At 36.7% G+C, this 23899-nt stretch overlaps 1 protein-coding gene across 1 annotated transcript in view; it reads left to right on the top strand.

The window, feature by feature from the left end:
- The window catches only part of LOC134529164 (solute carrier family 35 member F6), a 59891-nt gene extending 38260 nt beyond the window's left edge, over positions 1–21631 (top strand). The window contains exons 7-9 of the mRNA XM_063362976.1: positions 9270–9422; positions 11301–11455; positions 21327–21631. Coding sequence (XP_063219046.1) covers positions 9270–9422; positions 11301–11455; positions 21327–21473 — 455 coding nt within the window. The 3' untranslated portion in view covers positions 21474–21631. The remainder of the gene's footprint in view (positions 1–9269; positions 9423–11300; positions 11456–21326) is intronic.
- The last annotated feature ends 2268 nt before the right edge of the window (positions 21632–23899 follow it).

A 23899-nucleotide genomic window follows, 5' to 3' on the forward strand; every position in this document is an offset into this window, starting at 1 on the left:
ATTGTTGGCGGGAGGTCTGAAACAAGGGTGTGGGCGGGAGGAGTGGGGGGTGGATAGCAGTGTGAGGCTCATCGGGCTTCGGGAGGGCGTAGGCTGGTCCACGTCAACGGGAACCGAAAAATAGGGAACTGCAGAGGCCCTTTATGTATATATACATATAAACTCATACACACATATATACACATATACATTTTCATTTACAGCATCAAGAAATTAAATCTAGCTAATGAGACTGTCGTCGTATCACATTACAGGAACTTACGGATAGGTTTTGGTGTTAGGCATAGATATATAGTTAAGCCCCTGATTTCATCGATAGTGAACACTGCTCATGTTCCCACTGCCCTCCAGGTTGATTACAGTATGTAGTGCTTGTTTCGGAGCATCGCGAGTGTTCGCCACAGCTGTGGTGCACTTGCACTTCTCGTGCGCACAACTTGGCAGCTGCCCGGCTCTCCTGGCCTTCTGCAACTGACACTGCAGGTTGTGGTGTCGTTGCTTCAAATATTTATGTACAGAACCTTTTTTTTTTCATAATTTTTCACGTATATTTTAAAAGACAAGAGTATTTGCTGAAAAAGTCATTGCGAAATGTGTTCTGATTTTAAACAAAAAAAAAAATTAGAAGTGCTGCTTTCGGTGAAGCATTTACTTATTCTTCTTTATAGGTCATAGGCACAGGATGCATGTAGCATTATTTTACAATCTAAAATCACCAAATTTTAAATTGAACAATGCTTGTATGAGCGTAAAGTAGTATAAAGTTTCATGCAGGTGCTGTGTGAATGGCAGCCTTTAAAGCGGCAGTGTGACATTCCGTTCGCCTGTATCATATAGTTATCTAGGAATCAATAGATCATGTAGATAGTGACTAAGCACCATAAAAGATAAAGTTTTTATAATGTCTGCACTCTATTACCACTTTGATAATTGATTAATTATTGTCTGTAAGATGCAGAGTAAAGGCCAGTTTTTAACCATTTTAGGAAGGCTATTCTGTTAAGAAAAATACACTAATCACAATTCTGTTTCAATAGACACAGTGACAAGTATGGAAGAAGAAGAAATCTTTTCGCTTGAATTATCACTCAAACAACACACTACACATGTTTCTAGGATAATGCCGCAGAAACTCTACAGTTTAATTCATGTAGTTATTATGTAACAGCATGAGAAAGTGTTGACTTAAATACAGTAATAATGCCAGTCCACATGATAACACTGCACTCCTTTATTCCGCCATCATTTACACTCTGCTCTCTTTTTTTTTCTCAGTCATACCAACTCCAGCAACCGAACATTTTATTGACTTCTACACCCCCCCTCAATAAAATTTTCCTATAACACAGGCATTATGAACTACATGACCCTTGCAAAGTAGGTCACCTTGTACGACTAGAGAACCCAGTTTTAGTTTGACCACATTAGCTTTTCCACACAAGGTTTGTTGCTTTCAAACCACAAAACACCAACAACAACTACTACTCATTACATGATCAAAAGGGTTTACTCAAGTCCAAGATTATACACAAATTTTTGAAATAACGATTTGTTCAAGGCTTTGGTCAGTCCATCTGCCACCTGATTTTGGGTGGTGACAACTGCACTTCAATTACGCCTTCTTGTATCTTCTCCCTGATGAAGTGGTGCCGTATGTCCACATGTTTCAATCTCTTATGACTCTCCGGATTCTTTGATACCCTTATGGCTGCTTGATTGTCCTCGTGTATCACCACAGGTTCTTCCGATCCTAACACACCAAGGTCGCTTAGCACTCCTCTCAGCCACACCGCCTCCATAGCCGCATAGCTAAGTGCCATATACTCGGCTTCAGTTGATGAGAGAACTACTGAGGGTTGTTTCTCTGAACTCCAAGTCACTGTGCAACCCAGAACTAAGAACACAGATCCAAAAGTTGATTTTCTGTCCCCTTCGTCACCTCCCCAGTCTGCATCCACATATCCCTCCACAGTTGGGACTGCGGACTGACGCCTGTAGACTAGCATCAAATCCAACGTTCCTCTAATATATCGTAGGATTCGCTTTAGGGCTTTCCAAAGTTCTTGGCTTGCGCTATTTTGGTACCTGCTTACGAAACCAATTGTGGCACTCAAGTCCGGTCTCGTTCCTACCACTGCATACATCAAGCTTCCAATCAGCTGACGACATCTTGTTTCCAGTTCCCAGTCCTTGAGATGTTGGTCATCCTTCACTATCTTGATGGATGGGTCCATTGGAGTGGCAACTGGTCTCGAATCTTCCATCTCATATTTCATCAGTAGTGATTTCAGGAACTGTGTTTGGTTCAGTCTGAGTATTCCGTTCTTTCTGTCTTGTGCTATGCAAATACCTAGGTAATTCGATGCTTCCCCGAGATCTGTCATTTTGAAGTGCTCATTCAGGTTCATTTTAACCCTTTGAACTTCCTTTTCTTCATTTCCCACAATCAGCAAATCGTCAACATACAGAAGGACGTACAACCTTGTTTCCAATTAATTCTTTACATACAAGCAATAATCATGTTTTGATCTCACGAATCCATCCTGCTCCATCACCTGGTTGAATTTATCATTCCAGTACTTGGGGGATTTCTTTAGGCCATAAAGGGACTTATTCAGACAATATACGGTTTTGCCATTACACTCCATTCCCTCCGGTTTGGCCATATACACTTCCTCCTTTATGCTTCCATGCAGGAACGCACTCTGCACATCCATTTGATAGATAGGCAGACTTAGCTGATTTGCAACCGCTAGCAGTATTCTAACAGTCGCCAGTTTCGCTACCGGAGAATATATTTCTCCCAAGTCAGACATGTTGTTTTGTTCAAATCCCTTCACCACTAGACAAGCTTTGTAGTGCGATTGTACTCCTCGTTCGTTGTTCTTTATCTTGAAAACCCACTTACTCCCAATAACATGACTATCTTTCGGAGGTATCACTTCGGTCCAGGTTTTGTTCTCTTCGATAGACTGGAACTCTGAATCAATTGCTTCCTTCCACCTAATACTATCACTTCTCTTCATGGCCTCTTGATAGGTGGTCGGTTCAGATGAAGCACAGAAGTTTGTTTCGTAACTGTCTAACTTATGTGGTTTTCTCAGGCTTAGTCGATTCCTTAGTTTGCTTGTCTGAGGGTTGGTACCTTGCACTAACTGATCCACAGCTGATGGGTTTCCACGGTTATTTGTCATTTCTGCTGGATCCCCGGACACTGAAATTTCATACAGTTCGCGACGTCCAGGTGGTATAGCATTCCGTTGCATTGGCCCAAAACCTTTGAAATATTCTTCGACTCCATCCTCTTGAGATGAAGTTGGGCAGCCTCCACTTTCCAGCCACATTTCACTGTTATTATTAGTCTCTTCGTTTGCGTCCCCTCCTCCCTCTTGGGCAACGTCTTTCACCTGGTTCTCTTCGATGTTTGCTCTTGGCTGGGCCTCTTCACACAGGAACACAACATTTCTAACTATCTCCATGGTGGCCACTCACAGTCACCAAAAATATTCCCTGATTTTTCCCTGATTTCCCTGATTAAAAATTCAAAATTTCCCTGATATTTACAATTACAAAAAAACATAATTTTGATGAAATAATATAATATTATAGAAAGAGATTACTCACATTTTAGCACCCTGCTGTATTTTCTTCATTATATACATACGGAAGTTCGTTAAATAACATAATACATTTTAAATATGTCACTTTACATTATAGCGTCCCTTTCAATGACCTGCAGTCTGTGTTTTTTTTATGTCTAGAGACCGGAAAAATTCGCAAATTCATTTCGCGATAGGCTAAAATACAAATAGTTATACCTCAGTGCTGCCTCTGCTATTGGCTCACTACTCACCTGGATGACTCTGGGCCAATGAGAAACACCCGACCAAAGCTTTATCGAATCTCAGGCTGCTACGTTGGGACGTCTCAAAAGACAGCAGCCAATGAGTGGGTGGCATTTGACCGAGAGTATGCAGAACTATGGAGTTCATCCTACAGGTCATTGAACCCGCGATTTTTTCCTGTCCCTAGTAATGAGGTATTTCAGTGGTGAGCGCTCAAACATTTTTTCACACGACTTTTGATAACTGTTCTTACATTCATTTTTGATTTAAAGTGTAACATTTCTAGTTGCGAAATATTCTTAGTCTTAGTACTCTCAACAAGGGATAACAGTACAGTGCAAATTTTACCTTGTGTTTGATTTAAAAATGAAACAACTAATGGATAAATCTTCACTCCATTACAATCAGTACTCCCATCTGTAGCTAAAGCAAATGGTCCACTTACTAAAGATTCAACAGTTTCAATTTAGTTTCACCAGCCATATACTCCTCTCCACTAAGGCAGATGTTTTTGTTCTCGCACAGCTGTATTTCCGTGCAATTCTTGAGTCCGGAAACATAGCTCTATACAAATTACCCGAATGATCGGCTACTGCTATCGGTAAATTGTGTTCTACCAAAAAACTTGTAAACATTAACTCTGCGTTTGTTACTTTCGTTTATTCAGATCTAGCGAAAAACGACGATATAGATTTATTGCTCGTCACGGCTTTAATATGTTCTGCATGTTTCTTTGATTCAATATGCCGTCTACAGTCATCCCTTCCACCATGCGCAATCGAAAAGTCACACGTGCATACATTACAAAACGCGTGGCGTTCCAAAACATTTGAAGATGACAAGCAAGGACATTCTTTTGAATAGTTTGGCGAAAGTTCTGAAGAATAACGTTCTTTTTTTTTGCCCCAGATACACATTGTTCTGTCACACGCTTCATTTCTACAATCGGCACTGAAGAACACAACACTATCGAACAACATAAACAGGTTTCACGTCTGTAGACACGACAAAAACACTTTGATGAAAAAAAAAAAATGGCTTTCAAGAATGTACACAACACAGGTTAGCCAAAGTACCGTACAAAAATTATCGTGATGTAAGTAGCTAACAAACGAAAAGTTCGAGAATATGTACTAGTTGTATCGTACAACGGACGTAATACCGTACCATTTCTATTACAAAACACAAGAATTAATATACTTATTTCGACAGTACATGCGCACACTTACTAGTTCCGTTATCTGCGCAACCACGTGATGTATTCGAACTGCGTTCACGAAACACGCACACCAGAAACGGAATTTTTTTTTCCGTTACCGTGCATCACAAAGCCTCGTTTCCGTAATAAACCAGCGATTTTCCGTAATTCGGTGTTAAATTCGTAATAATTACGGAAAATCCGTAATGGTTGGCAGCTCTGCGGAAATATACATGACACAAAAAATTCCTGGTTATTAAAAAAATTCCCTGACATTTCCCTGATAATTCCCGATCAACGTGATTTCCCTGATAAATCCCGGTTTTCCTGGTTTTCCCGGTGAGTGGCCACCCTGATCTCTACCTTTCGCCGACTAGGAACATATATCCGGAAAGCTTTGGAGTTTTCCTGGTATCCAACGAAAAAACCTTTGACACTTTTAGCATCCCATTTCTTCCTCCTCTCCTTTGGTACGTGAACATAGGCTACTGCTCCAAAGGTTTGGAGGTGTTTGATTTCCGCTTCGGCATTGAACCACAACGAATAAGGGGTTTTGCCATCCACGGAACTCTTGCCTGTTCTGTTTATCACATGCACCGCCGTATTCACTGCTTCGGCCCAAAAACTCTTATTCATATTCTTGGCTTGCAACATGGTTCTCGCCGCTTCGACTACAGTCCTCATTTCTCGCTCCACCTTCCCATTCTGTTCCGGACAATAGGGAGCTGCTTTCTGGTGGCGTATACCCATGTTTTCTGTCATTCTCACTATGTCTTGGCTTGTTAGTTCTTTGTCGTTACCCGTCCTGAGAATTTTCACACTGTTTCCTGTATTATTTTTGGCTAACTGCAGGAATGCTCTCATTTTCTCTATTGCTTCGGATTTGTGTTGCAAGAAGTAAACACTTCTGTATTTGCTAAAGTCGTCGACAATTTACAGGAAAAACCTTGCCTTCCCCATAGAGGGGGTCTCCATTGGTCCACGTATATCTGCGTGAATGATTTCACATGTTGTCGTAGATTTGGTTTTACTGGGTGGAAAGGACTGCCTCTGGTGCTTACCGCTGACACAAGGTTCACAGAAAAAATCATTTGAGCTTGGGAGTGTTATCTGTCGTTCCCGGAGGAATGATTTTATATGTAGTACATTTTGGTGTGCTGATTTTTCATGCCACACCTGTAGCGAACACTTTCCTTTAGTACTATCGCTGTGACTGCTGAGTTCAATGGTTCTCTAAATTTCATTCTGTACAACTTTCCTGCCTGGAATCCAACTGCACAAACTTTATTCTCTTTGATGAACTCACATTTTTCCTCGGTCCAGGTCATTTCGAATCCCCTTCTTAGGACCGCCCCGACTGAAAGTAAGTTAAATTTCAGGTCTGGCACAAAAAGAACATCTCTCAGTTCTGACCGCTCCCACCTGTCTCCTGTGTAAGTTTCCACTTTAACTGTTCCTATTCCAATCGCTGTTAACTTGGACCCATTCCCTATTACAATTTCCCTCCTTTCTTCCAAGTTACTAAACTCTGAAAAAATGTTTCTCTGAGAACACATGTGCTCCGAGGCGCCACTGTCTACGTACCAGTCCTCCGAGTTTAACCCTTCTCCTATCAATGCTGCACTAATGAATGCATTTACATGACTGCTCTGGGAGCCTTTGTAAGTCTGCTTTCCGTCCTTTGCAAGTCTTAACCTACAATCCTTTAAGAAATCACCTGGTTTCTTGCAGTAAAAACAAGCCCGACTTCCCTTCTCATTTCCTTCCGCGGTTTTCTGAGTTCTGTTTTTCCAGCAATTAGCCTTTATGTGTCCAGATTTTCCGCATGAAAAACATTTATGTGGACCTGACTCTGCTCTTTTTGTAAATAAAGCACCTTCTACATTGGTTTTTCCTACAGTTCGTTCTTCCTCGATCAATAGCCTTGAGGTTAATTCCGAAAGTTTCTGACCCTGAGCGGGTACCGACTCCCATGCCGGAACAAAATGTTTATATTTCTCAGGCAAAGATATCAAAATTTTGGTAATCAACATCTGTTCTGACAATTTTTATCCGTGTTCTTTCAAACAACCTGCCAGTTCCTGCAGCTTCGAGATGAAGAGGGCTATACCCTCGCCTTCATATTTTACATTAAAAAACTTTTGTTGCAATTGGTGCAGACTCACCTCCGAACGATGCTCATATATAGACAGCAATTTCTCCCACATTTCGTTCGCCAACTCACAGGTAAGTAAGTGTGTCATAGGGCCCGCCTCCATGCGCGTAATTATTGCTTCCTGCGCTTTATTGTCGCGGCTACACCATATCTTCAATTTCTTCTCAAAATCACTTTGTGAAAATTCAGCTGTTTTACACGGTTTCGGATCCACGCCCGACACGATATCAAACAACTCCTTCGATTTGAGAATCACACTTAACTGGAATTTACAAATGTTCCAATTGTTTTCATCCACTAACTTCAGAAGACGACCCGAATTTTCCGATTCCATGACGGGAGTTACGATATACAAACGCGGCAAGTGCTTTTCGTCAACAGTTGTAAACGCCGACTTTCCTATTCATGAATTACCACTTTCTACACACATTCGTGACAAACTTTATACCGCGTTCGCTTATTCGGTTACTTATTCAATAACTCGAATCAACGCCGGGACTGGGCCCATAACCTGTTGACTTAAATACAGTAATAATGCCAGTCCACATGATAACACTGCACTCCTTTATTCCGCCATCATTTACACTCTGCTCTCTTTTTTTTTCTCAGTCATACCAACTCCAGCAACCGAACATTTTATTGACTTCTACAGAAAGTTATGTAAACAATTGCTTAGAACTAGCAAAAATAGCTGAGAATTCAATGATTGTATTATAAGTGTTACAAACACATAGTAACACATTCAAAAATATTGATAAAAACAAAAGCTCATTATGGTTGCAAGTGAAAAGGTAGCCTTAACAAACATGCTTAGTGACATGCATACATCATAAGTATTGCCAATGCAAAGCAATGCAAACTGTCCAGGAAAAGTTAGCTACGAATCATTTTAAGCTAAAAGTGTTCAACAACGTGAAACATTCATTGTTATATGCCTCTAAGGCATGAAGTTAGACTAGAATAAACAACTGTAGAAAAATTCACCATTAAATAGGACTATACATTTACGTTAATAAGTTTACAAAATCAAAACAGACGGTATTACATTGAAACACGAAAAGGCTACCAAGTATGCTCACGGACATCACTCAGGGAATAATAAAGCAGTAAATTCAAAGATCTCTGCATAAATAGGACTAAAACTAGGAAAGACGTGCTCTCAAAACAATTCACAAGTAGTTAGGCATATTAAAGTATCTAGTCGTATGGGCCAGTGGCCGTAAAACAAGACATGAATCAGGAAGAAACTCTCTGGGCAACAGACTGGAGCTGGTCATAGAAAGAGAAAACAAGTAAGCAGTTAACATGCAACGAGGCCCGGGAGTATAAACAACTACAACCAGACTAAAATTTATAAGGTGGAGAGCTGAAACTACAACTTGGGAAACAGAAATTAATTAATGATTAAGTTTATGTTAACGTCTACCTCGTGCCGCACGAAGTGAAAAATTACGAAACTGCCATGACTCACCTCAGCAGTAGCACCATCAGCACTACGGCTGTGATGATAAGAAGGAGGCCGAAGGATACAAATTATTTAAGCTCTAAACTACTCGGCTGTGCATGAGCAAGACCAGAGGAGGGGTAGGTAGGGGAAGGCGAGGAAAAGATGAAAAAAAAGGTTGGAGGGGGGAGAGAGGAAAAACAAGGAGGGTGGCAATGTGTCACCGAGGAAACGTTTTGCAATCTTTACTTGTCTGCACCCAGTGCAAAGCATAGACACCTATATTGTTTGTCTTCTCATTTGTTAACAGGTTGCATTTCTATGAACTTCCTGGAGACTGAGTTAGGGTTGCTTTAATGCTGCCTGTGAACAGAGAATCATTATGGATGACAAAGACATTTATTTGATGATAGATTCAATCATGACTGTAAGATGGTGTACTGAAATTAGTGACATTTAATTCTCGGGGTGATATGTGTGGTTTTAAAAAGTTAAAATTTTTTTTTATGTTTATGTGAACAAGCAATTTTCTTTATGATTTACACCATGTGTATTGCTATAGTGAATCAAATGTGTTACTTTACAAATGCCATTTTTACACAAAAAAACCTTCATGTTTTTTTACAGGACTCTTCGGGTTTACCATATTAGGACTGCTACAAATTCCATTCTACTTTATCTATGTTCCTTTTGCTGATAACTCTCGCGGTAGTTTGGAGGATGCACTTGAAGCATTTGTTCAAATGGCTCACAACCAATTGATAATTGTGGCTATACTAGGTAAGTTACATAATTTTTTGTCTTGTAACATTATTCAATATGAGTACTTTTGAGCCCTTAATATTTATGTGCTCATTTGTTTATTTAATCTCCACCATCGAGTTCTGTATATATGTTAAATAATAATTATAAATTAAGTGAGACCACCCTAATTTCTTAAATAAATTATTATTTGCTTTCACTTATTTATGTTTTAGCTTTCATACTAAGTTAATTAAACATTGATTTATTGGTAATGTGTAAGCTTTGAAGATAACAATTAAAAATGCAAACTACATAAATATGTTACAGATTTTGTGATTTTGTCAATAAAATTAGATCATGTGACCATTTTTTATACTAAAACTGCAAATTGGAACATGGTCTGTCTCTTGAAACATGTATTCCAGAGTACTTAGAAAATTGTTATAATGCAAATATGATGTAGGTAAACATAATAAGTTCAGGACATGTTTAAATTATTAAATTCAACAATTTTTTTCACAATAAAGATTCCATATGATTGTTGAATAGTTTGTGTGTGTGTGTGTGTGTGTATATATATATATACATATACATATATATATTAAATGAGTAGGGGCAGGCATTTTTCGCGAAAAGATCTTAACGTCTACTAGACTTCAACAAGGTATACCCGCACATGTGGTTTCTTCCTTGTGATTGGCGGCCGTCTGCGAGAGGTCGTTGCCTTATTTGACCGAGCCACTCAGGACGCGTTTGATTCCGCACTGACGTAATGTGATTGGTGTTGTGACAATCGACATGTGTCTGAAAGAAACTCACCCAATCACGAAACACAGACGGTGCTACATTGTTTTGACTTTCATCATGTCTCGGAATCGTTTTGCGAAATCTGCATGCCCCTAGAAATAAGCAACTATTAAATAATGGGTATGAAATTCCCACACTTTGCTAAAATACTCTGGACATTTGAGAAAAATTTATAAAAAAAAAAAATAGACATTTATATTTCTGTTTAGTCCTATTCTTAGTCTGTTTAGTGTACTACGAACATTAGCACTGATGAAAAGAATATTAATCCAACAACTTAATAGATGTATTATATACATATATAAACTCTCTACCAAACAAGTAATAAAAAACTTGTGCTTAACTCTTCGAGTTGAGCAACTTCATAGTTTGCTTGTAACCTGCCTAATACTTCCTTTAAGCAGGATTCTAATACATCCTGATAGTCAAGATTAACATTTCACATTTTATATGATAATAAAAAATAAAACTGATCAAATGATCTTTACATTGGTTATTTACTACACATGCACCAGTCAAAACTTCAGTGTTCAGTTGTTTGAAAACTTTTTAGCAAAATTAAAAATATTTTATGATTCCAACTAGTTTTTAAATGCATTTGTAAATATGATTTTCATATGCAAATATCATAAATAAATTTTTAACACAATTTCCGAAGTATCAGCTGGTGTTAGGTTATCACTATCATATTATGCTTTCATGAAATGATTTTGTCACTTCTTTCGAAAAATACTAACGTCTTATAATTTGCATCAGCTGAAACCTCATCAGCGTTGCTAGCTGAGTGAGAAAGTATTTTGTAGTCATATGACAGCTTCTGTATAATATGAACAAGTTGCAGTTCAGATTTAAATAATTTTAGTACAGAAAAATATGTAAACATGAAATATTCAATATTAAATCATTTATATAATGTTTTACAGCTGCATGTTCTATATTTCATTGTTATTGTGCTTAAGAACAAATGCAGACAAAGTTTTTAAACTATATCTGTGTTTGCTTACTATATTATTGAATTTATGTGCTGGCTGCTCCATGTTTAATTATCTTGTCTGAATATGTAAGAACAGGTCGTGTATATAACATATCTTCATGTTTGTATTTCAGGTACTGTTATTAGCATAGCATTCTTCAATTTCGCTGGAGTAAGTGTTACCAAAGAAATATCTGCCACAACACGAATGGTTCTAGACAGTGTGAGAACCCTGATTATTTGGGTAGTTTCCTTAGGTCTCCGCTGGCAAGCATTTCACTGGCTTCAGGTAATGTTTGTAGAATTTTACCATAATGAATCACACTGGCTTGGTTTATTTTGGGCTTTGCATCTTGTTGACAGCTAAAATGTATAGCAAATTAAAATTTTTATATTTCAGTATGCAGGTGTATGTTAGTAAGTAAATAATAAACCGTAGCATGTCTAGGACTAAGTTCACAGGGCGAGACAATAAGTAAACATGTATACAGGTTAGGTGCCTGAGCTACTATTGAAATGCCTGTTAGCTTAAGAGCGCGTGGGAGATAATATTTTCTCGCGCGCTGTCAGTTGAAGTGGTTCATTTTTTCCTCGTAGGATAGCGCAGCGTTCAGTCACAGGCGTGTAGAGCGTATCCAAGTGGAGACCCCGCGAACTAGTAGGAAAACGGAATGTCACCCGGATGAGTTGGGGGGGTGGGGGGAAGTGAGAGACAAAGACGAATGTAGGACGGCTGATAGGGGTGGGATGAGTCAGCTCTAGCAGCCAACGCAACGGCTTTGTGATGTGCTGAGAAGCACAAGACAACACTGGACTCATCACGCCCGTTTCATACATAACCAGACAGAGCGGATAGAACATTTTTTTTTTTCGTTTAAAGGAACGCCGTTTTTATGCTTAACTGTTTTGGCGCCCGTGGATGTTACTGTGTGATACAACACCACTTCGTTTAAATAAAAACCGTACAACAGTTCTGGTACATAAAATATTACTAAGTAAATTTATCACTCATGTTTATTTTACATTTTACTGCAAGCGAAACAAAAAAAATAGAACTTTAGATACAAGGTTACACTACATACCTAATAGTTTAGTATTGTCATCTGCCTGACAACTTCAGAACGAAGCTTCTTATTTATACCTTTTTTAATACACTTGACGTTTCTGACTCGTGTTTTGTAACAAATGTACCGTTGATTTGTAGAGAATAAAACACAACATAATTTGTTAATAGTTTGAGAAGATAACAGCATATTAAACTCTGAAAAATCGCCGATCTCGGCACTTTCCGCATTACAAAATATCGGCTTGACCTCAAATTTTTCTGCTCTTATCGCGCGAGGTTGCGTTAATACCAATGGCACATCCTGATAGGCTGGAACAGTTTTCCGCTCTGTCTGGTCAGCGTTGTCTGGCTGACCCGAATTACTAGGCACTGGCTCAGGCAACTGAAGCTGAACTACTCCAGGAAATATTATTCTAATCAGTTTGCTAGTGTACTATTTTCTACATGAACATTTGCTAATTGTTTCTCCAAATTTCGTTTCGAAGTTTAAAAAAAACACGAAGTCCGTGTAGTCTACGTTTTTGATTGAAAAGTCAAACAAGAATTTGTCTTTTTTTCCCCCGCAATGGACCTAGATACTAGTTTCTATATTTTCTCTAAATCCAAATGTCCATACATACTTTAATTTTAACTTTAATTTAACTTTTATAAATGTATGTTGTGTATAATTAAGATTACCTTTTTTTATCGATCAACATAATATTTGCTCCGTAACCAATTAAGTGAACTTAAAAGTGAATGTTACTGGCATTACAGTATATTACACATAAATTATTATTATTGCAATCACAACTGGTAATCATAATTTAAACAGGACTACTATAATCTATTTCATTGTCCGAATTTTGACGTTTAGCTTGTGAGAAAGGTCTCTGTAAACAGGATTGCAAAGATCTTATTTTACCAGAAAACTATTGGACTGCCAGAAACTTTCTAAAAAAGTGAACGTCAAAATTCGGACAACATGGACTTCATCTCAATGGAAGTTATATCTGTTTTTCGAAATTGAATGACAGTTCACTATATAATTATTGTGTTATGTTGAAATTCAGCCAACTTCTCGCTACAGAAAGAAAACTTATGTCTCTTCTCATATAACATAGTAACGTAGAACATGGTCGTTGTAACTACCCACCTATGTATATACTACCTCTGAAGGTTCAATTACTGAACTCGCATTCGCGTTGGCCTTAGTTTCAATCCTTTTCCAGCGAGTCTTGTTATATTTTAAGTAGTGTATCTATATTGAGGCAAATTTTAGACTAAATTATATGTGTCGTTAAGAGCGTCTATGGTGGAAGGCCGCGGCCTAAGATATGGGAGGGCTTGCTGCCTGTCGCTCAGTGGCTATTCTGTAATTGAAGCTACGGTATATCTAAATATGAAACAGAGACTATAACAGCTAATGAGCGACAGCCATTAACCCTAGCACACCGCAGCCTTCCAATAAAGATGCCCACGAAAGAGCCCATCGAAAATTAATATTGAAACATGTAATTAATTTGAGTGAAAAATTATGTATTACTTTAGATTTATTTTCGTTCATGTTACGTAGCGTTTTCTTTCCATAGGCTAGTCATAGGTTCAGCAACTTAACCAAAGTAAGTTTACTCTTGGTTATTGAGCACTATATATATATATATATATATATATATATATATATATATATATATATATATATATAAAGTTGACATATATACACAACGAGTATTTAAAACATACGTACAAACTTCGGCAGGCTGTTTCTGGAAAGAATACAAGACAAAAGCCTAATAACCACTTTACTCCTAAATTGAGTTACGAACCTCCGAAAATGGAATTTTCTATATCTTGAAATTAACATCATCAGTAAGTAAACTGTGGCATATGATTTTTTAGGAAGGAAACTTTACACCTTGCAAACGTGCTTTGTAATGCCTGCCCTGGTTTATTTTTTATTTTTTATTAGCTTTTCAGGTGATAAAATTTGCTAAAACAGAAATGCCGTTATATTCATTGAAGGATGTTCATTACAACCCACGTATCTCGTGGTGAACAATTTGCGTTCTACAAAATCATCAGACGCAGTGCAAGTTATTCAAGAATAGGAAAATTTTATTTTTGGGGGTTCAAAACTCCGAATCCATTTACGAGAAAAGTATGGTACACAGGTTTTCGTCTTGTATTTTCGCCAGGAATATTCTGCCAGAATTTGTCAGTATGTTTTAGATACACGTTGTACATATAAAGAATGCATTAGAAAGTTTACACACACACACACACACATATATATAAATAGAATACAGGAAAAAAATTGGTTGTCTGTAAAGTCGGTTTACGGACGATAGTTTAACGTGATAACGTCATAACAAAACATTGATGAAATGATTGCATACTTTTATGAATAAAATTGAATCATTTTTATTGAATTATCACTATTTTGTATGGATACAAAGGAGTGAAATGAAATCTACAATTTAATTGAAAAATTTACTTTTATTTGCACTCATTAATTCAATTATTTTTTATTACTTTAACGAAGAGATTATTTTAACTATAACGTTTATACATGTTTGCAATTTAACTTCTTCCAATCTGTGTTATTCTGTTAAGAATATGACGATGATAGGAAAAGTAGGAAACGAATGGGAATGTTTCAAGGATGATGTGAAGGAAAATGGCTTACGCAACACCAAGATGCTGTCAAAAATAATATATTTGCGCCACGGACTCTGCAGCAATGCTAGGAGGAACGGGTTAGCAAAGAGCAATGAAAATGTTACATTGAAATGCATGAAAACAGAATTACGCCACGGACTCGGTCGCAATGCTAGGACGTTCAGGTTAGCAAAGAGCAATATAATATGAGCGTAACGGGACCCAGAGAAACGAGACAATGTGCGTAACGGGACACTTTTTCGTGCGTTCAGCCGGCGTTCATAGATTTATTAGACGTGGTCCCGTAAAAAATTTTACACATATAATATATAGAATACATTACTAACTTAAAAAATGTATATAGAATACATTAGAAAGTTGACATTCCGTGTTCGGCCCTTGCAAGAATCAAAGTTTTACAATTCGCATCCACAAAATAATAAGTAATGTGTGCAGAAAAGATAAAAGATTATGGAGTATATATTAAGTTAACGATATGAAATGAATTTACAGTAGGATAGGTCTTATAGTAAAGCACACAAAAACACATTTACTATGTACTTCTTGCACCAGAAAATAGCTTTGGCGAAACCTTGTATTCATTCAAACCTTCTTTTGAAAGTTAGCCTATCTTGTGTACATGCATCGTAGTTAAAACAAATTTTTGTTTCAATTTATACAGTTAAAAATAGTAAGGAACATATTCACATATCATTATAATTTAGGTAACTATTCTATATGTAAATTAATCATGAATATACCTTACATAAAATGGCGGGTTTTAAAGCATGCTTACTTATAATAGGCCTTTTTATACATGTTTATATTGAACCCTAGAATACCGCACATAACATATATTTTGGGTTAAAGTTACAAGAACAGTGAGATACTTAATTACTAACAATATGTAGGCTACACTGATACAATTATGATTGCTACAATGAATATTTCAAACAACATAAAAGAAAACATCTGTTGTTTGAGTTAATATGCACACAACTGGCACTTGTAAAAGCTCAACTAACCAAAAAATGTTTTCATAAATCGTACGCATCTAGGTACATAATTACATAACGAAGTAGTCGTTTTATTACATTATTCTACTATAACTGGGAAGTTACTCCACCTGGCTCCACTTGCATTCAAACATGCTAAATGTTACTAAGATTACTTTCTTGTGTAACTAGAGAATTTGACTTGGAATAAATTAATGTTGTGTCGCTAGTAGCTAAAGTATTGGCGCCTACGGAACTGTATTTGATGTTCTGAAACATTGTTAGATAGTGTTATAAAGATAAGTATTAGTAACGGTTGTTCTTAAATTTCATTAAGATCTTCGGGGTATCGAATTGCTTCGAATCTGTAGGTTCCAACAAGTCTTTGAGCGATAAAATACATAAACTTTCAAGTTATTTTCCACCAATAAGTATTTTAAATTTACTATATAAAGTATGTCAAAATTTATTTTGAAATGAAGCATAATCTTAGTAGAAAACCACATATGATACCACAAATTAACGATTAATTGTTAAAGAAGCTGGAATAGTACTTTAGTAGTCATTGCAATTTGTTTTCTATTCATCTGTTCATGCGTATTTATGAAATTTTTAGACACGTGAGATTTTTTACAATGTTCTCCAGTATCAGTCGCGGTGAAAATTACGATTATTGTAATGTACTCGCACAAAACAGAACAAGGGTACAAAAGGCTTCACCACCAAAAGTAGTACACATTAAATAATTGAAGCTATAGCATCTCGTAAGATTCGTTTACCGTGCCCAAAAGTTTGAAATACTCTTAACTTACAAATAAGTGTAACTATGTTACACTGCGTATTGATACAAACATTTCGGGACCAATAACATTTTACGATGTAATTATAATATTCTATTAAACTGTACTCCTCCCCCGTGCAACCATGTTCCCCTCTGTCAAACCCATAACACCCATTCACTTGCCTTTTATGGTAGACGCGGTAGTTGCTTACAGCGCTACACCTTATCTTTCAGGTCGCACGTCTACCTCGGCCGGCAGCTAGTGCTATAGCCCGTCCCACTCTTAGATTGCAGTACATGGCTTATGGCGCGCGCTGTTGCCAAATCTCTAACACATTACGAATTTCAGGAGATGCGTGTCTTTGTAATTCGGATCGAACAAGAAGCATTTTAAGAAATCATATCGTAATTTATAATATTTTATACTATTACACATATAAATTTGTAATAATGCCACTTTTATGTAAATTTCAAATAAAAACTACCTATTGTAGACGAAAATTTCTTATAGTTTTCTTTTATGTTCTAAAAATCCCATATCACATTTTCATGGGCCCGATAAAAGCTGTATTTTTGGACAAGTCATGTCCAAAATGATAAATAAAATACGGTAATGGAAATTCTCGGTTGAGTAAGTTATGGGAAAAATCCGAACAATTGGTTCGAAATGGGGAAGATTTTTTTGAAAAACAGAAAAATCGCAACAACTCCCATAATATGAATGATATTGAATCCGTTTTAACGTATGATAACTCGGAGTACCTAATGCCGAAAAATGTTTTCTAAATAAATTTTTGATACGACCAGCCATAACTGCATGGGTTCGAAAAAAATTTCACCGGACAAAAAAAACGTAACTGCCTTAGTAGACACCTTATAAAATCTGTTTAAATTGTTTGTAAATATCATAATTATTTTCCAAAACTTTGTCTAAAACAATTTTTGATAAGATGCTTGGTGTTGAGAAGGATAGAAAAATAATTAAAAATTTTGTACCATGATCGCTATTAAATTCCTTCGTATTTATTTCATACATTTTACATATTATGTTCAAGAATCAATTAAAATATTTTTGTTGACTAAGGAAGCCATGTATTTGAAATTGCTTGTAGGACAGAACCCCACTTATCTAAACACACGACCCTGTTTCCTCTTACGACGGCAGCGCGCGCTCTTGTACTGATAAGACACATCTTTAACAGCAATTTCCATGGAAACTGTAGAAGCAATTGAGATGGAGCTGCTTTTAAAAACTAATTCAATTCATTGTGAACATTTTTCACGCTTTCGTCCCCCATCTATCTTTAATAGAAAAAAAATTTCCGCGGGTCAACTTTTTGATGTGTTAGTTTGTGAGAAAATGCATTTCAATATAGTATTAAAAAAAACTTATTTAAGTGAAACCTGTACAGTTTTTGTCTTAACATTTTTTCGGTGGCGTCCTAAGGCATTAATTTATTAATTAAAAAAATCTAAATGAAATACACATGTAGGTTTTTTTTTGATGTGAAACATTTCGGAATACTTCAAAACAGTTCGCAGCGAATAAGTTATGTTTTTTAATTTTTTCGGACACTAAAAATATTGTTAAGTATTCAAAATACGCATTGCCTGATGCGTATTTCGATGCTATACAATATGAAAAAAAGCTTGGTCCAAAAATTAAAATTTTAATTTCGTTTGATATTTGGCAACAACGCACGAAGAAACAAGGACAGTGCTAACGGCAATCTGCGTTTGTTAGAGAGAGAGAGAGAATGCGCCCATTTACTTCCACACTGCAATCTAAGAGTGGGATGCTCTATAGATAGTGAACTGGCAATGCAGTTGTGGCGTATACCTATATTTTGGACGTTTAGTATTTGTTTATACTGTGTTATGTGATGTCAGCAACAATTAACATTAATGTGTGTCCAGATGTAGCAATCCCAAATATGTAATGACCAAAAAGAGTCCTGGATAAATGTTTTAAATTCTTTAAACTAATGTTTTTAGTAGACGCGATATATAATTGCTATGCTACGCTTATTTGATAAGTTTCCATTCACGTGTGACATTTGAAGAGTAGTATTGCATAAGGCTGTACGAACGTTCGAAATTTCTAACTCGAACCGAACTTTAAAATAGTTCGATTCAAGTTCGTGTCAACAAATTTGGGTTCAAGTTCACTTTTTGTGACAACACTAGAATTTGTTAGTTTCCACATTTTAATAATACTAGAACTACGATTTTATGTATGCTCACGGCAAGGGCACCCATATGGCAGTTTGTAAGGGGGGGGGGGGGGCAGACTATAAAATAGTTTGTAAGGGGAGGGGGCAGACCTTCAAAAATTGACAAAAAGTGTCAAAAATTACAATTTGCCAAAAATCCTCAAAAACCCATACATTTTTTCCTCTTCCTGAAAGCTGGGGAAGGCGGCCACAGCCCTACCCTGCTCATGGGTATGGGCGCCCTTGGCTCACGGTTCCAAGGATGGCATTCGTAAAATTGCTGCCTTTGTAAAATCGGGGCTGGCCCATTAACCCCCCCCCCCCCCCCCCCCCCCTTTTCGGCCAATTTAATTTCTTTAACTTTTCAAACTAAATATATTTGGTATTACTTGTGTGTATTTTGTCATTATAAACAACATATAATTAAATATTAACGACTATTACTGCAACGAGGGGGGGGGGGGAACCTCCGGCCGTAGCATGTGAACTAGAGCTGTAGCAAACCGTATGTATTCGTTAATGAATAACGGGTGCGCCGTCTATATACGAGTAACGAAACGTTACACACGGCTGCATTTCGTTACTCGCATTTTTCGTATGTTTCACGCATGCGCGCGCATATTCGATGAATTTACGTTACAAAGAACGATGTTTGTTTATTAAGTGAAGTATAATTTGGAAATTCGTCGTCCAAGTTTTTTACTGTTTTTTAAAGGTATTGTGTGTGTAGACAAAGTTTGAGATTGGAACAGAAACAACGTAAGAAAGTATTTTTTACAAATTAGAAATATGTATGTTTTTGTTTTTTATTATCGCGAATTTTCAAGTTTTTTTATTATCTTAAAAGCGATAATATAATAAAGCCGCTCTAATGAGATTTAATTGTTTCTTGGTGAACAAAAACGGTTAATTATCAAATATTGTTAATTGTATATATTCTATTTATTATTATTTACGCGACGTCATACTGTACGCGTACACAATACGACTTGATTCGTTGCATGTTATGCGGTATCAGAAGTAACGAGTAACGATACGATAGTAACGAGTACTGATTGTTATAGTAACGAATACATATGGGTACGCTTTTTTTCGTTACTTTTACACCTCTAGTGTGAACGTGGAATGCGCACTGGCCCGCCCCGCCAGCCCGGCGCCGCGCCGCCCGCCCTTTCCCGCGCTATCTTCCCACGCTCGCTGCGGCCGGTCTCGGATGCTACAGTCTCTGCGCTGCTGTTATTTGAAATATTCAGATACATGGAAAGTGTTATACACTCGTTTTAAAGATTTTGGAATCAAAAACCAACTAATATCATCAATTTAAAAATAAGTTACCTAACTTTTATTTTTCCGCCTTGCAGAAAGAAGCAGGTTTCCTTTGTCACTATTCTTTTTAAAACGCGTCTTATTGCCACCAATTGCAGCGTTTCCCACCTATTTCAATTTAAAAACGTGGCTTCGTGGTAGCGCGATACAACAAAACAAGTAGTGACGACCTCCGACATGTGCGACATCTGTTATGTGTTACTGCAATAAACCTCTGCGTGCGGAGTGCCCGACATCTGTGTGTTGACGCGTGAACTACGATGTGTAAAATTCGTTCTTCGTCTACCGATTACAAAGGTTACGGCGGAACAGATTTTTCAGCTGGTATTGCTTCTAAATGCATCCTGCTGTTTCTAACTCATGCACACATATGTGTTGTATAATATTATTATTTTGTTTCCCATTTCCAATCAAATTATACTAGCATTCGTCTACTAAACTTCGCCATTTTTAGGAATAATTAGTTAATAAAATAAGACGCATACCGAAATTTCGAGTAATAACATTTTAAGATCCCTCCTTACTCTGTAAATAATAATTTACCAAAATCCAATTTATGTCATGGCATTTACAGAATCTGCTCCACCGCAAACATCGATTTTGCTGCTCGGAACCACATGTATCGCGCACTCTTAAGTAGGTAACCTTGGTTTAAGTACACACATGTACAAGCAATTATTATCACAATATTCAATTTTAACACACAATTCCCATCAGTTTTTTTTATCAGTAGGTGGATTTAGATGAAGTAAGTTTTTAGCTAGGTCAAAAATATGCCATTTTCATTTAATTAATTATTTTATTATTTTGTATAGGGATTATGTTTAGGAAAACACATAAATGTACGATTTTTTTTGGCTGAGTGATTTATCAATAATTTCTGTAGCTAAAATAATGAAGGTTATTTTTAATCAGTTTTGATTTTTTTTATTACACTCTAAAATTTGTAAATATATACTGGCAACATTACGACCAGTAAGTGTTAATGTCTGTTATTTTTGCAAAAGATTTGTGCCAGAAATCAAAGTAATGCTTCTATTTTTGCATATTTCTTATGTTGTAATAGTAACACCTGTAAACAGTATTATAATTTGAGGAAACATACGCGTAACTAAAAGTTTTGGTGTTTTATTATTTTTCAGGTGGTTGGCTTTCTATTGTTGCTTGTTGGCATGGCATTGTACAACGATGTGCTCATAATGCAGGCTGTTCGCAAGATTACTGGATGGTGCAGACGAAGTGAACCGGAAGCCTCAGAAGTACTGATAAATGAAACTGAAAACGAGTAGATTTGACTGTTCTCAAGGAATTATTTTTTATATTAATGTTATTATTTTATACTTGTTTTACTTTGTGTGATAAAGTTGAACATAACTATTTTAAAGAGAACTTTTTTGCTCTTTGACTGTATATTAATTTCAATAAACTCATGGTTATGTAACTTTAACATATTTTTAAATTTTCTGATTTCACAACCATGACATTAGCATGTTTATCACAGACTAAAAAGATTTGATTGTCTACATCAGCAGTTCCCAATTTTTTTCAGCCAGGGAACCCTATGATCAATTTTTCTTTTGGCGGAACCCCAACTCCTTCAAAGAAAGTTATTTGACAATAATTGTGCCTGCTTTATGTGACATTCTCCTGACTCACGGAACACCGTGACCTTGTCATGGAACCCCATAGTTCTGCGGTCTTTGAACTGAAAGAGAGTAAATTATCCTTCAGGTAATTTGGATGTATAGCATTTGCTGCCATTCAACCATTGCTCTGGTCTATGGTATTATTAGTCCTTTACAAATATCGGGCTAAGCTTTTCATTATATTACATGTTAAAATATTCTGTTTTGGTCCTTGAGGGAATATTTAAAAGTTCTTCACATTTTTATTTACACACACTCACCCACCCCACCCATACTTAAAAATAATTAACAGGCTTTCTGGTTTTTTCCTATATTTACATTTACAATGTTTTTATCGCATAATCGTCGCATATTTTATGCTAAAATCATGTTTGAAATGTAGGGGTGTGATTTTAATGCATTTTATGTTGCATAGAAAGTACATTTAGTTAAAAAGCAGAGTATACAAAAGTACGCCAAGTTATACTACAAAAACATTATTTTTGTTCAACTCAAAATAGAAAAACAAAAATCGTGACCCGGTACTAAGGTAGTGTACCCATAACTAGCGTCGTAGTAAACACTAACCACAAAAGAGTGCGAGCTAAGAAAGGTAGTGTACTCAGCATGAGCACGTTGCATGCAATCGGCGAGCTATTGATATCAGTATTTGACTACATGCACGCACTTTATGTGGGCATCAACGTAATCAAACATAAATGATGCCAACTAGTGCTGGCTTGGCTGCATTGTTATATGCACTACACTGTGGCGATGAACAGATAAAGGTAATAATGTTTGAAAACGTATTTAAAAGAAAATTGACACATCAGACAACTTTGTATTTCCGTTAAATAAGTAGAACGGTAATATCCTAACGAATGATGAATTTCAACTTTAAAATACATAATTTTATAGGGGTTTATTGGCAGAATCTTACATGAGAAAAAATAATGTACATCTTACGAAAAAAATGGCGGGACCTAAACATTTAACAGTATTGGACAGGAAATCAAATTGTGAGGGTACATCTTAAACAAGTTTTTAATTACTGTATTTTCCCATTTTAACTACCACACTGCCAGACAGCAACTTGAAAACCAATTGCTGTTGCACAGTGCTTTGTCCTGTGATCTTTAAAAGGTCATATTTTCTACATACTCAAAGCGCTCAGAATCTAACAGCTGGACCAATAACATTATGTGATTTTTATGCGAGAAATTTTTTTTTCCCATACTTGGCCCACACACTAGCTGTAAAATTCTTCTGGCCCTCGCACAAGGGTACGAAGGCTGCAGCATGCAATCTTTCCTCCTGAGTGCCGTCTTCTAGGCTGTAGGGGGTAGCAAACTGCCAGTGGGGGTGTTTCCTGGTTCACAGGACAAAACTGTGTTGTAGTGTCACACAGTAGATGCGGAACAATCATAACAGAAAAATGAGTGATTTTCAAATGTACAACACTGATGAATAAAGTAATGAAATGCATTTTCTTATAAATAAATAAATAAATGAACATTTCTTACAAACATTTATTGTACTGTTAAAATCAATATTTTTGCCGAATTTCATACAAATTGAGGTTTGATCATTAATCAACAGCTTGATGCCTATGTCTAACGACAGTGAACAAACTATGCTTGAAAATATCAACGTACATTTAAAATACAGCCACACGTCTGGCCTGTTGATAGTAGTTACAGTTAGTGGCTGATGACCAAGGTCCCATGTTCAATCTCGGTGGTATCGGATGTTTTCCATTTGTGGGAAAAGTTCAGGCCTTCATACTACAGAAGGCAACCACCGCAGTATCATCGGCCTAGTACACCACCCGTCATGTCACGGCTACCTCACCATGGTAATGGCTGATCACCATCATAATAACCATAATACAGCCACAAAATATTCAATTCAAACCATATAATATACTAGACCTTTTGTAAAATGTGGTTGTCGGGGGATATAACTTGTCCCCACATTAAGGTTTAGCTTTCGTATTTTATCAGGGAGTGAACCCATTCAGTAACTAAAAATGATTTAAGTTTTAATGTGAAAGTGGTAAAGTTTGGTATGTATGCACCCCATGTGACATG

Source organism: Bacillus rossius, chromosome 2 (assembly GCF_032445375.1).
Source record: "Bacillus rossius redtenbacheri isolate Brsri chromosome 2, Brsri_v3, whole genome shotgun sequence".
NCBI classification, from domain to species: Eukaryota; Metazoa; Arthropoda; class Insecta; order Phasmatodea; family Bacillidae; genus Bacillus; species Bacillus rossius.